Source organism: Colobus angolensis, unplaced genomic scaffold (assembly GCF_000951035.1).
Source record: "Colobus angolensis palliatus isolate OR3802 unplaced genomic scaffold, Cang.pa_1.0 Scaffold137, whole genome shotgun sequence".
Lineage (NCBI taxonomy): Eukaryota > Metazoa > Chordata > Mammalia > Primates > Cercopithecidae > Colobus > Colobus angolensis.
Genome location: NW_012114455.1, coordinates 212,683 through 226,356, shown reverse-complemented (window position 1 = coordinate 226,356; position 13,674 = coordinate 212,683). Strand labels below are relative to the sequence as shown.

The following is a 13,674-nucleotide window of genomic DNA, read 5'->3' as shown; positions in this document are numbered from 1 at the left end:
GTCTTGATTACATTGGGGTCCTAGGCCCTTAAAAAACATTATAGTGCCCAATCTCCCTCAGCCACATAAAATTTAAAATGAAAATTAATATTTGAAATGACACAATAAATACATATATTCTGAAACTAAAGTTGTTTGTTTTTAGTTTCTTTAATTGGAAAATTGTGAAAATGTTTTCCAAAACCTTCTTGTTGCCCTGATTTTCTGGTGCCTAAGCACATATTTTGTCTGCTTATTTCATTACATCCAACCCAGCCAAAATAATGAAACTCGCTTAGCATATGAATCATACTCACAGCTGTCTTACTCCAGATCCCATGCAATGAAAGGAATAAGGTGGTGTAGGCTCCCTCTGCTGCACTGGGTAGTGGCAGCAACACACTGGAAAACTCCTGGGCCAGGGACATCAGCAGCAGCGGCAGGCCCACAGCTATGAACTTGCCCGTTTTGTTGGCAGCAGGGCTTCTGAGAGCATAGAGTCTGCAGCCATGTGCAAAAGCAACAAGACACTGATAAGCATGGGGGTGCAGAGACAACCTGAAGGGATCCCAGGACAGACAGAAAAAGGACATGGCAGCTTCAGGAAGCTGGCTCTGAGCAATTATCCATGCTAGGAGCAGGAGATGTTCTCTAAATAACTTACTAGGTCCCTGGTAATTAAAGGGAAGCTTGGCCTTGAGCAGGTCTTTGCTGGAGGAGAGTCTAACTTCTGTTGGGACTGGTGCCAGGCTAATTACCCTAAGCTGACCTTAAGTCGACAGAGCTCCCTTACTTTGTTCCAAACCCTGGCAAATGGGAACATTTCAGCAGAGTGATGGGGAAAAGAAGGATATGGTCCAATTATGTGGACCCTGTGTAACTGGTATGAAATTTGAATGGCATTTGCTTAAGTGTCTTGAAGGCTCTCATTTTGTGGTTTGGGAATGAGAACAGAGACCCTATAACTCTGCCTTGGATTGCTTCTTCTGCGTTTTATTCTTTTTCCCAGAGAAGGCTTTAGTTCTGAACTGTGGTTCCTTTTCCCAAACTGCTATGCATTTGAAGAAAAAGACCATTTTCTCTGTGTGCCTGCTATGGACTTTTTGTAATCTGTTTCAATTACACTGGGTCCTTCTGAAAATCTCTGAATGCATGGCAGGGCACAGAAGTGGAAAAACTTTGAAAGCTACAATCAAAAGTCCAGGCAGATGGTAGTACCAGTAGTACCAGCTTTTCACTCTGTCACTTTGGAGAGCCTGAATATACAACCAGACAATGTCCAGACCATATATAAAAATATAACTCTTGGCTGGGCGTGGTGGCTCACACCTGTAATTCCAGCACTTTGGGAGGCTGAGGTGGATGGATCACGAGGTCAGGAGTTCGAGACCAGCCTGGCCAACATGGTGAAACCCTGCCTCTGCTAAAAATACAAAAAATTAGCGGGGCGCAGTGGTGGGCGCCTGTAATCCCAGCTACTTGGGAGGCTGAGGAGGAGAATCACTTGAATCCAGGGGGTGGAGGTTATAGTGAGCCGAGATCACACCACTGCACTCTAGCCTGGGTGACAGGGTGAGACTCGGTCTCAAAAATAATAATAATAACAATAATAATAATGCTTCCCTTAGATTTTGTGAGAGGTGTCTCTGTCTTCAGCCCTCCCCTGGCTGACCCTTCCTTATGGGGTGAATGGATCCAAGAGGATGTGCCCAGTTAGAGCCTATGCATGCCTTAGTAGTGTTGGGGATACCAGAATTCCCTCCTTAAATACCCTGTACCTGCTTATAAGGCTCTTCCCCAGGACTATGTCCCTGAAGGTAGACCACTACTGGCTGTTCAACCTTAGATAAAAGGGACAGTCAGGGGTTCCTTTGTGCAGGTGTATGGACCAAGAGTCTGAATACCAGGTTGCCCATATATGTGTACGTGTGAGGTCCCTTGTGGAATGGGACACAATGGGGAGTGGGAAGCGGAGGGGGAAAGCTGTGTCTGTGGGGAGAATGCCAGGTGCCAGGAAGAGCCCTTTCCTAGTACCACGTTCTGGCATGGAGCTCTTAGAATTCTGAGATTTCTAAACTTGAACCTGGCCATCTAGCTTGTTATGAAGGTATATCTATCAAGGTAGGAGGAAGGAAAATATTTAACACTTCGCTAGCTTAATTTACAACTTTTAAACATGTAGATAGTCTTTCCCAAGACCTCACAATTATTGAGGGTGAACTTGCCTGTCTCTCTATTCAATGGTTCAGTGGCTAGCTCTGATCCAGAGCTTCTTGGATATGTTCACTGGTATGTACCTGAGGGTGGTGGGTCTAGGAAAAATAATTTTTATTTCTGTTTCTTCTTTTAAAAATAGAATTTATTTTTTAAGATAGTTTTGGGTTTACAGAAAAATTGAGCAGAAGGTACAGAGATTTGCTATATTTTCCTTACCTCCACACATACATAACCTTCCCCAGTATCAACATCCCTTACCAGAATGGCACATTTGCTACAATTGATGAGCCTACATTGACACATTATTATCACCCAAAGGCCAAAGTTTAAATTAGTGTTCACTCTTGATATTGTACCTTCTTTGGGTTTAGATCAATGTATAACGACATGTATACACCATGTCATTATACATGTATACACTATGTCATTATACATGTATACACTATGTCATTATACATACCGGTATATATACAGAGCATTTTCACTGCCCTAAAAATCCTCCATGCTCCACCCATTCATCACTCCCTCCCACTCTAATCCTTGGCAACCACTGATCTTTTTACTGTTTCCATAGTTTTGCCCTTTCCAGAATGTTAGATTCTTGGAATCATGCAGTATGTAGCCATTTCAGATTGACATCTTTCAGTTAGTAATATGAATTTAAATTCCTCCATGTCTTTTCATAGCTTGATAGCTCATTTCTTTTTAGCACTGAATAATATTTCATTGTCTGAACATATCATAGTTTATTTATTATTCACCTACTGAAGGACATCTTGGTTGGCTCCAAATGCTGGCAATTATGAATTATTGAGCCTTTCTTTTCATGAATGTGGAATCTCTCCCCATTTATTTAGTATTTGATTTCTTTCATCTGAGTTTTGTAGTTTTCCTTGTTTAGATCATGCACATATTTTGTTAAATTCACACTTAGGTATTTCATTTTTTGGAGTTCTAACATAAATGGCATCGTGTTTTAAATTTCAAATTCCACTGTTGTTTGCAGGCATATAAGAAAGCAATCTACTTTTGTATGTTAATCTTGTATGCTGCAACTTTGCTGTAAATGCTTATTAGTTCCAGGAGGTTTTTTTTTTTAAATTTTTTTGCCAATTATTTTTAGTTTTCTAAATGAACAATCATATCATCTGTGAATAAGGACAGTTTTATTTCTTCTCTCCCAATCTGTATATATTTTATTTCCTTTTCTTGTCTTGTTGCATTAGGTAACACTTCCAGTACAATGTTGGAAAACAGCAGTGAGAGGGGACATCCTCGCTTTGCTCCTGATCTTAGTGGGAAAGTTTCAACTTTGTCATTGTTAAGTATGATATTAGCTGTAGGTTTAAAAAAAATTCTTTTTCAAGTTGAGGAAGTTCCCCTGTATTCCTAGTTTACTGAGAGTTTTAAAAAATTATTAAATGAGTGAGGAATTTTGTCAAAATTTCTTTTCTGTATCTATTGATATCAACGTGTGATTTTTCTTCTTTAGCCTGTTGATGTGGATTTGGATTACCTTAACTGATTTTCAAAAGTTGAACCAGGCTCATGTACTTGGGATAAATTACACTTGGTTATGGTACATAGTTGTTAAATACATTGTTGCATTCAATTTGCTAATATTTTGTTGAGGAGTTTATTGTCTCTATTCATGTTAGGTACTGGTCTGTAGCTTCCTTTTCTTATAATATTTTTGTCTGATTTTGGTATTAGGGTGATGCTGGCCTCAAAGAATGAGTTAGGAAGTATACCCTCTGCTTCAATCTTCTGGAAGATATTGTAGAGAATTGGTATAGTATCTTTCTTAAAATGTTTGATAGAATTCACCAGTGAACCCATTTGAACCTGGTGTTTTCTGTTTTGAAAGGCTGTTAATTATTGAGTCAGTTTCTTTAATATATATAGGCCTATTGAGTTTGTCTATTTCTTCTTGTGTGAATTTTGACAGATTGTATCTTTCAAGGAGTTGGTCCATTTCATCTAGGTTATTAAGTTTGTAGGCATAGAGTTGTTCATAGTAATTCTTTTTTTTCTTAATGTTCACAGGATCTATAGTGATGTCCTTCTTTCCTTTCTGACACTAGTAATTTGTGTCCTCTCTCTTTTTTTTCCAGTTAGCCTGGCTAGAGGCTTATCAATTTTATTGATCTTTTCAAAGAACCAGCTTTTGGTTTCATTGATTTTCCTGTTGATTTTCTGTTTTAAATATTATTGATTTTTCTCTAATTTTTTTCTTCTCTTCTGCTTACTTTGGATTTAATTTGCAATTCTCCAACCTAGTTTCCTCAGTTGGAAGTCTAGCTGATTGATTTTAGATCGTTTTCTTTGCTAAGACATTCAATGCTGCAAAATTCCCTCTAAGCTCTGCTTTTGCTGCATCCCACAAGTTTTGATTAGTTGCAGTTTCATTTTGTTCAAAATATTTTAAAATTTCTCTTGAGATTTTCTTCTTTGACCTATGTGTTACTTAGAAATGTGTTTTTTAATTTCAAAGTATTTAATGATTTTTCAGCTATCTTTCTGTTACTGATTTCTAGTTTAATTTCACTGTGGTCTGAGAGCAGATAGCAGACATTGTATGATTTCTGTTTCTTCAAATCAGTTAAGGTGTGTTTTATGGTCCAGAATGTGGTCTTTCTTGGTTTTCTGTTTCATCTTTTTTTCTACTCCCTGCTTTCAAGCATCCTATATCTCTCAGCAGTCATTCTAACCTACCTAATGTGTGTTTTATGTTATGCTCTTTTTTCTTTCTAAGTGTGTTTTTTTGGAGTGTGTGCACACGCAATTTTAATATACATAAATAATATGTTTTATATCTCATTATCTTTCTTACTTTTCTCACACAGCACTATACCTCTAAACTATACTGTGTATAGCTAATCCTTTGCTTCTAACTGTTGAAAAGTCTATAAATTGTAAGTAAGTAGATACAATTTATCTACTTACTTTCCCAATGGTGGACACCTATTTTACCTCTAAGTTCCCATCGCCTAAAATAATGGTATAATGAATGCCTTTGTACATGCCATCTTATAGGCCTGAAAGAGAATGATTTGGGACTATATATACCCTGGACCAGATTTGCTATGCCCTGTGGATACATATACTTATTTTCCTAAGTAATGTCTTACTGTTTTCCAGAATAGCTGTAGTATATGGGGGTTCCTAAATCCCTACCTCCTTACTAACACTTAGCACCATCCAGCTTTTAAAATTTTTGCTAATCTTATAAATATAAAAAGATATATCACTGTTTTAATTTGCACTTCTATGTTTAGTAATCGGTTTGAGCATCTCTTCACATGCTCTGTGGTACTTCAGGTTTTCTCTTTTGTAAATTGTTCTGTATACCTTGCTCATTTTTTTTTTCTTGCTAATGTTGATGTCTTTTTCTTGCTGGTTTGCTAGGGTTTATTATTATATATGCTACTTAGGCATCTTTTCCCATTCTGTTATAGTTGTTGCCCATAAAAAGAAAGAGGTTTGGGCAGATGATAAAAGGAAGGGATTTGAGAAATTATTTTCAGAAGGCATTTGAAATTGGACGAGCATAATTATGGAAGGTTTAATAGGCTGTTCAAAGGGACTGTTAGACTAAAGTGAAGAAGTAATGTGTGAGTGCCCAGAGTCTGGGCTCTAGAGTCACTGGGACTGGGATTTGAATCCCAGTGTTGTTACCTCTGCTCCAAGTTTCCATATCTGTGAAATGAGGATAGAATAGTGCCTATTTGTTGTGCAGTATAATTGAAATAGAATAGAAAGCACATAGAAGAGTTGCATGGATCAGAGTCAGCATCCAAAAACATGTTAGCTGCTATTATCATTATTATTAGTATCACTAAGAAAATTGCATAAAGACATCAGGAAATTCTTGGGCAGGAGTAAGTAGAGATACTTTGCCTCTCTTTGCCTTATTTATTCCCAAGTACAAAAAGAAAAAAATTGGCTGGGCGTGGTGGCTCACGCCTGTAATCTCAGCACTTTAAGAGGCTGAAGCAGGTGGATCACTTGAGGTCAGGAGTTCAAGACCAGCCTGGCCAACATGGTGAAACCCCGTCTCTACTAAAAATACAAAAATTAGTTGGGCATGGTGGCAGATGCCTGTAATTCCAGTTGCTCGGGAGGCTAAGGCAGGAGAATCACTTGAACTCGGGAGGTGGAGGTTGCAGTGATCCAAGATTGTGCTACTGCACTCCAGCCTGGGCTACAGAGTAAGACTCTGTCACCAAAAAGAAAAAAAAAAGAAAAAAATTAGGCTGAGTAATATTTTCTTTGTAGAAGGTAATAAGACCATGAATGACCCTAAAACTCAATGTTGAAAGTTTAGCATTTAAGTTAAATTACAATTAAGGTAGGAAACATTTATTAAAGGGCTTGGGATAGAGGGATGGATCTCAAGTGAAAGAAAACCTGAACTTGAAGTTGGCTGGTTTCAATCAGAAGTGGAAAAAGAGGGAGAGAAGGAAAAATGGCATCCACCCAGCCATGTGGAGAAGTGATTGTTTTCTATTCACGGTGGGCCAGCATTCAGAAGCTGTCCCTCTAGTATTTACAACAATTACTACTAAATTGAAAAGGAACGATAACATTTGCATCAGAACAGTTTACTTCTCAGTGTTTTCTGCATGGCAGCCTTTACTTCCTTATTTCTCAGGCTGTAGATTAGGGGATTCAACATGGGGATTACCGTGGTGTAGAACACAGAGGCCACATTCTCCTGGGCCAAGGAACTGATTGTGGAGGGTTTTAAGTACATGAATGCGGTTGATCCGTAGAACATTCCCACAGCTGCAAGGTGGGAGCTGCAGGTGCTGAAGGCTTTGGATCTACCCTCTGTGGTGCTGATGCTGAGGATGCTGGAGAGAATGAAGGTGTAAGAAACGAGAACTGTCAAGCTCGTGACTATGATGTCGAATCCAGCCAAAAAGAAGACTGCCATCTCAACATCATAGGTGCTAGAGCAGGACAGCTTCATGAGAGGGAGGATATCACAGAAGTAGTGACTGATGAGGCGCTCACAATAGGGCAGTTGTAACATGAGGCCAGTTTCTATTGTGGAGCCAATGAGTCCCATGGCGTAGACCACAGCTACCAGCACGGAGCAGGTGTGATGAGACATAATGATGTTGTAAAGCAAAGGGTGGCAGATGGCAACATAGCGGTCGTAGGCCATCGCTGTCAGCATGTAACACTCAGCAATGACAAAAACAAGGAAGAAGTAGAGCTGTGACATGCACCCTGCGTAGGAGATGATGTTTCTCTCTGACACAAAGTTCACCAGCATTTTGGGGGTAATGACGGAGGAGTAACAGAGATCCATGAGTGACAGATTGCTGAGGAAGTAGTACATGGGGGTGTGAAGCTGAGAGTTCAGACGAATCAGAGTGATCATGCCCAGGTTCCCCACCATGGTGACCAAGTAGATCCCGAGGAAGAGGAGAAAGAGGGGGAGCTGGAGGTCTGCTCTCTTCGTTAATCCCCTGAGAATGAACTCTGTCACTGTAGAGTGATTTCCTGCAGCCATCCTTCTCTGAGCAGGAGGCCTGCAGGGATGCATGGGAGACAAGAACCCCATTAAAAGGCTAATCTTGGATGGCTTGGGGAAGCTAGTCTTGAGCCTTTGGTGCTAGTGAAACATCCTGGGCTCTCTGCTGATGCATCCTCCCTGCCCTCCTCACCTCCTCCTGCTATTTGCTGGTCTTCTTTGCAGGAAGACCAGCCTGAGTGTTTCAGAGATCATGAAGATGGGAGGAAAGCAGGCCAAGGTCTGGGTCTTTTACCATGCACATTTTTCTAAAGTATCCTGGGGCAGTGTTTCTTAAAGGGTAGTCCCTGGACCAACAGCACTGATATTACCTGGAGTTTTTTAGAGATGCAAATTCTCAGGCCTCAGCTCACACCTGCTTAATCAGAAACTCTGGATATGGGACCCAGCAATCTATGTATTAACAATCTTTCTGGTGATGGTGTTGTGTAGTAAAGTTTGAGAATCTCTACACTGTAGATAAGTAGTATATTTCATATTTAGTATTTGGAGATGGATTTTGCTTTAGAAATAAACTTCCCTTGTCAGGTATATAATTCCTAAATATTCACTGAGTGTGAACATGTAAATACCTATCTGAAATTTATGCAGTGTCAGGGTGATAGGGTAGTTACAAGCTGTGTCATTGACACATCAATTTCTATGTCTGAAAGATGAAGAAATTAATATTGATTCGAAAGGTGATTGTAAAAGTAACATGGGATAATGCATATTTAGAAATCTTTTTTCAAATACTCAGTGCCTATAAAAAATGTGAATTGTCATTAAGAGTCTGGAATTTGTTCTTAATTTCTCACTTGACTTAAGGTCCTAAGGCAGTGGTTCTCAGCATTGGCTATATATTGTAATCACATGGAACATTTACAAAGGATTGATGCCTGGTTTCTACCCATAGATGTTCTGATTTAATTGATCTGTGGTGCACCCTGAGCGCTGGCCCATTGAATGTTCCATAGTAAGTGCTAAATAGCTAATTATTATTATTATTATTTTCAGATCATAATATCAAACCATTGTCCCATTACATCCCTGATGACGAAGTATTCAAATTACAGGCATATCTCCAGGAAGCATGAATAATCATTGCTGGATACAATATGTATAGATTGTCTCATCTGTGGGATGTATTTCTTAAGCTATGAAACTTAAATTCCCCCTATTTTAATTGCTTCCTTATATAATTACCAACTTTTGCATAATGCTTTACAGCTTACACATTTCTTTCAAAGGTCAATCTCATTAACTTCTAAAGTTTTGGGAAATGGGGAGAAATGTGTTTGGGGAAGGATTTTTATTTTCATTTTTGTATTGAGAAAACTGAGGTGCCAGACACTAAGTGATTTGCCCAAGGTTTACTAATTATTGGTGACTTGGAACTCACACGTACCTCTGCTCCGTCCTGACCATGAGTTTCCTCTTTTGCCTCACATGTGTAGTCTTGTAAATCTGAACACTTACAGCTCTAAGCAATGTGTAATTGAAACAGGTTTATGCTTGGTATATGCATAGCATAGGAAAAGGAAGAATGCTGTATGTTGTTTCATTGTCTAGGAAATTGAAGCTCTAAAAGTTAAAATCACCCAAGGTAACTAAGCTAGTAAGAGACAGAACTGAACCTAAAACCCATGACTTCTGACCACCAGTGTGTTTTGTCTCCACTAAACTAAATTGTTTTGTTTTAGCTTATCTTTGTGTAGCACTTTTTTATTATTTAATAACATTTAATTTCTATAATTTTTGAAGATAGAGGAAAGATCTATTGCTAATTTTGGATGCATTTAAAAAATTATAAAGGCAATATATATGCATTGTAGTTATTAGAAATGCAAATAAACAAAAATTTAAAACAACCATTTTCCACCAGTTGGAACCAAATGGTGGTAGTGAATATCCTTCTAGACTTTTCCTATGCATATATGTATTTACATGTATATAAATATATATGTATTTTTACAAAAACGTTTGTAATCTGCTTTTTAAACAGCATTCACAAATTTATTGTCTCATTTGATTCTAACTGGCACTAACTGTATTCCTTTTTCTTAGAAGTAAGAGTCTTTAAAATCATTAGGATGTGGTGTGAAGCAAAATCTGCATTGCACTGTAAGCTTTTATGTCAAATTATTGGTAATGAGGCATTTAACTCTACAATAACTAGTATGAGAGGTAGCTAAGATTTTTAAAATTCGAGTTGAGCATTCCTAATCTGAAAATTTAAAGTCCAAAATCTGAAACTTGTTGAGCGCCAACATGAACCACAAGTGGAAAATTCCACGCCTCCTCTCATGTGACTAGTCTCAGTGAAAATACAGTCAAAACTGTTTCATGCATAAAATTATTAAAAATGTTGTATAAAATTACCTTCAGCCTATGTGTATAAGATGTATATGACGCATATGTAAATTTCATGTTTAGACTTGGATCTCATCCTCAAGATACCTCATTATGTGTATACAAACATTCCAAAACCTGAAAAAAATTCTGAGTTCAAGACACTTCTAGTCCCAAGCATTGTGCGTAAGGAATTATTCCCATTTATGACAATGGAAATAGAAATGTATTATTTTCATTTATTACAAAGAAGAATTGTTTTTCTAAATAACAATAGTAGATTTAAAACACTTTACATATCCTTTTTTACCCCATCTCTGCCTCTTAAAATGAAAGGAAACACCCAACTTGAATAACTGTAACTGTGGATCATGTGCTTTACAAAGCAGTGTGGAATGAACACCGTTCACTGAGTGCACAGCAGGTGGGAACACCATTGTGTAGGAGAATGCTAGACAGCACTGATTTAATTTTTCACTGTCATAGTCTTCTAATAACATAAAAGAGGCAAATATAAACCACACATTTCTTTTATTTTCCTGTTTTTCCTCTTTTTTAAAGACAGAGTCTCATTCTGTTGCTCAGGTTTGAATGCAGTGGTGTGATCATGGCTCACAGTAACCTTGAACTCCCGAGCTCAAGCAAGCCTCTCACCTCAGCCTCCTGAGTAACTGGGACTACAGGTGCATGCTACCACGCTGGGCTACTTTTTACAATTTTGGGTACAGGTGGGATCTCTCTATGTTGCCCATGCTGGTCTCCAACTCCTGGCCTCAAGCAATTCTCCTCTCTTCATCCCCTAAAGCTCTGAGACTACAGGTGTGAGCCACCATGCCTGGCCAAACCATATATTTTATATTAGTTACTACAATTATTACCTTTAGTTTCACTAATCCATCAGAGCCTTAGGATTACTGCCAATGAGAACACAGCACACAGATTAACAAAGCACATAGAAGTGAAGATAAATACACGGTTATAAATACTCTGCATCATAAACAAGAGTTCATGGAAGAATTATTTTTCTCATGCGATTGCTTTAAGTTTGTAATTAAATACCTGTGATAAGGAAAAATAAAGCACAGTCTGCTGGAAACTTTAAGGGCTGCCTTGGTTTCAACAATCAGAAAATGCAGGAACCATACTGATTTATATTGAGTCCTACATTTACTCAAAGTCATAAAAAAATGGGTCACTAAGACTGGGGGCTTGGGATTGTGTTTACGACTACATGGGCACAGTATCTCCTGGGCTGTAATTACTCGAGAGGTTGGGGTCCTCACTAATTGAGCAATTAGAGCCTTGCTTTACACTGGCTTTGAGAAGCATGGTTTGTCTCCCAGGTGTGTTAATTTTCCTTTTATTGGTAGGGTGATCTTGCAACTAGGGAAACTTAGAGTCTAATGCCAGCTTTGGAATATTTTACCATCAACAGTCCCATTACTATTGTCATCACAATCATCATGATTATGATCATTATGCCCATCATCACCACAACCACCTCACTCATTACCATCAACACCATCATCAGTTACTACCATTATGGTTGTTACTTAATATTCATGATTGCGCACAACTGACTAGCTTTAAAAAGTTTACTATAAAGTGTTTTAAGAAAAAAAGGAATGTTATGTTCCTTATATTTATAAGGGAATGCTGAATTTGGCACCCTGCTGCTGCACCAAGTAAACTGACAGCATAGGAGGTTAGGAGCATATGAAGGTAGACTGAAAGAACTCTTCATTCATATAGGCTCATTCATAAGAGAAGTGTGTTCATAAGGAAATTTCCCATTCAAGAACACATTCAGTATTTTGTTATCCATGAATATATTGCTAATGAAGATTTTTAAATTAAACTTTTTATTTTGAGATAATTGTAATTAAACACGTAATTGTAAGAAATAATGAAGAAAGATTCCTGCTGTATACTTTATGCCATTTCCCCCATTGGTAACATCTTACCAAATGATTGTACAATATCATACCCAGGATTATTGACATTGATACAATTCATGGATCTTATTCAGACTTCCCCAGTTTTACTTACACTCATCTGTGCGTGTATTTAGTTCTATGAAATTTTATCAAACACATAGGCTTGTGTATGTAATACCACAGTTAACTTAAAAACACATCACCTGCATTTCCTAAGTTTCAAAACAATAACTTGATATCCTATTATACTCCAAAAGTGACCAGTTATTTTTCTTTATTATAAACTCACCACTGTAAACATGTTTTATGTGTAAAATAACTGTGACGGATAACAAAAGTAACAATGCAATTATTTTTGTTGATCACATTTTTCTATCTTTGGCCTGCAGAATTCTCTTCAGTTTCTCTCTGGAGTCTTTGACACAGTGTTAGTAGTTTCTAGTATTATACCTTCCTTGCTCTCTGATATGATAAGATGTTATGAACTCATTTCATACATTTAATTCCTCAGATCTGGAATCAACCATTTCTCCAAGAAACTTGATTTCTTTTAGCAGGGAAATGATATTTCAAGAACACAAATTAGGTGCTGGAGAGGCTCACTGCTCTTGGCCTAGCCAGTGTTTCTACGTCTTTTCAAACAGAACTAGGAAATGTAGGACTACCTAGTTATCAAAGTGTCTTTTTTTTGAAGTTCAATAATCTTTCTAGGATATATTTTAATGTTCATTCTGAGACAATTTTCTTAGGCGTGATGTTTCTTTTAACATGTTACTTTAAATCTTTTTTTTTAATGCCAGAAAGTTTCTTGAATTACAGTTTTTATTACTTGTTCATTGGTTTAGATTTCTCTGTTGAGGCTCCTACTCTATACCAGTTGCCAGCTAGATCTTTACCTAGTGTCTACATTTGTTACTTTCCCCCAAATCCTCTTCATTTCATTTTTTTCCTCCCTTCTTTTCACCTTTGATTTCTCCTAAGGCAATATCTGTTGTGTTTATTTCATTTTGGTTATTCCTAGTTCAGTTTCAATTTCTGAAACTGTTTTTTATTTCCAACAATTTCCTGAGTTCTATTGCTTAATTTAAAATTTTTTACTAATTCTGAGTTTTATTATTTGTTTGTTGGCAAGTTTTTGTGGCTTGCTGTATATTTTCTGTAGAAAACCATTCTTTTTCTTCTAACGACAATAACTTTATATGGGATTTACCTTGATTCTTTTCTATTCAGTTTTAGATCAAGTTAGTTTTTTCCTAATTTCACACGTGTGGAGCCCCTTCTTTGTTTTTTCTGTGAAGTGCTGAAACTATGATGCCTTACCACCTGAGATCTCTTGGTTCTGTCCCTTTTCTGCTTTTATCTGGATTGTTACTTTCTTTTGTCTCTAATGTTTCTAGTCTGCTTAGTTTGGGTTTTATTCCTTCCAGTTTATTCTTGTAGGGAGTTTTGGTTGGTTTGTTTTAAGAGTTCATGGTGTCCAAACTTCTGCACCTCTTCAGATCTTACCATTAAGGAAATGAAAAGGTGAGACACAGATTGGGAAAAAATATTCAATGCATATATTAAAAGACTTTTTTAGAAGATAAAACAAGTCTCTTACAAATCATCTAAAGACAAACAACCCAATTAAAATTGACTCCAAAATTTAGATAGTTACTCCATAAG

At 37.5% G+C, this 13,674-nt stretch overlaps 1 protein-coding gene across 1 annotated transcript; it reads right to left on the bottom strand.

Annotated features, from left to right (window-relative positions):
* Positions 1–296: 296 nt before the first annotated feature.
* Positions 297–7,720, bottom strand: LOC105506438 (olfactory receptor 8A1). The gene is made up of 2 exons (XM_011934568.1): positions 6,805–7,720; positions 297–537 (listed from the first exon to the last, which is right to left on the bottom strand). The coding sequence occupies exons 1-2, from the start codon at positions 7,718–7,720 to the stop codon at positions 431–433; spliced, it is 1,023 nt and encodes a 340-aa protein (XP_011789958.1). The 3' UTR covers positions 297–430.
* Positions 7,721–13,674: the final 5,954 nt, after the last annotated feature.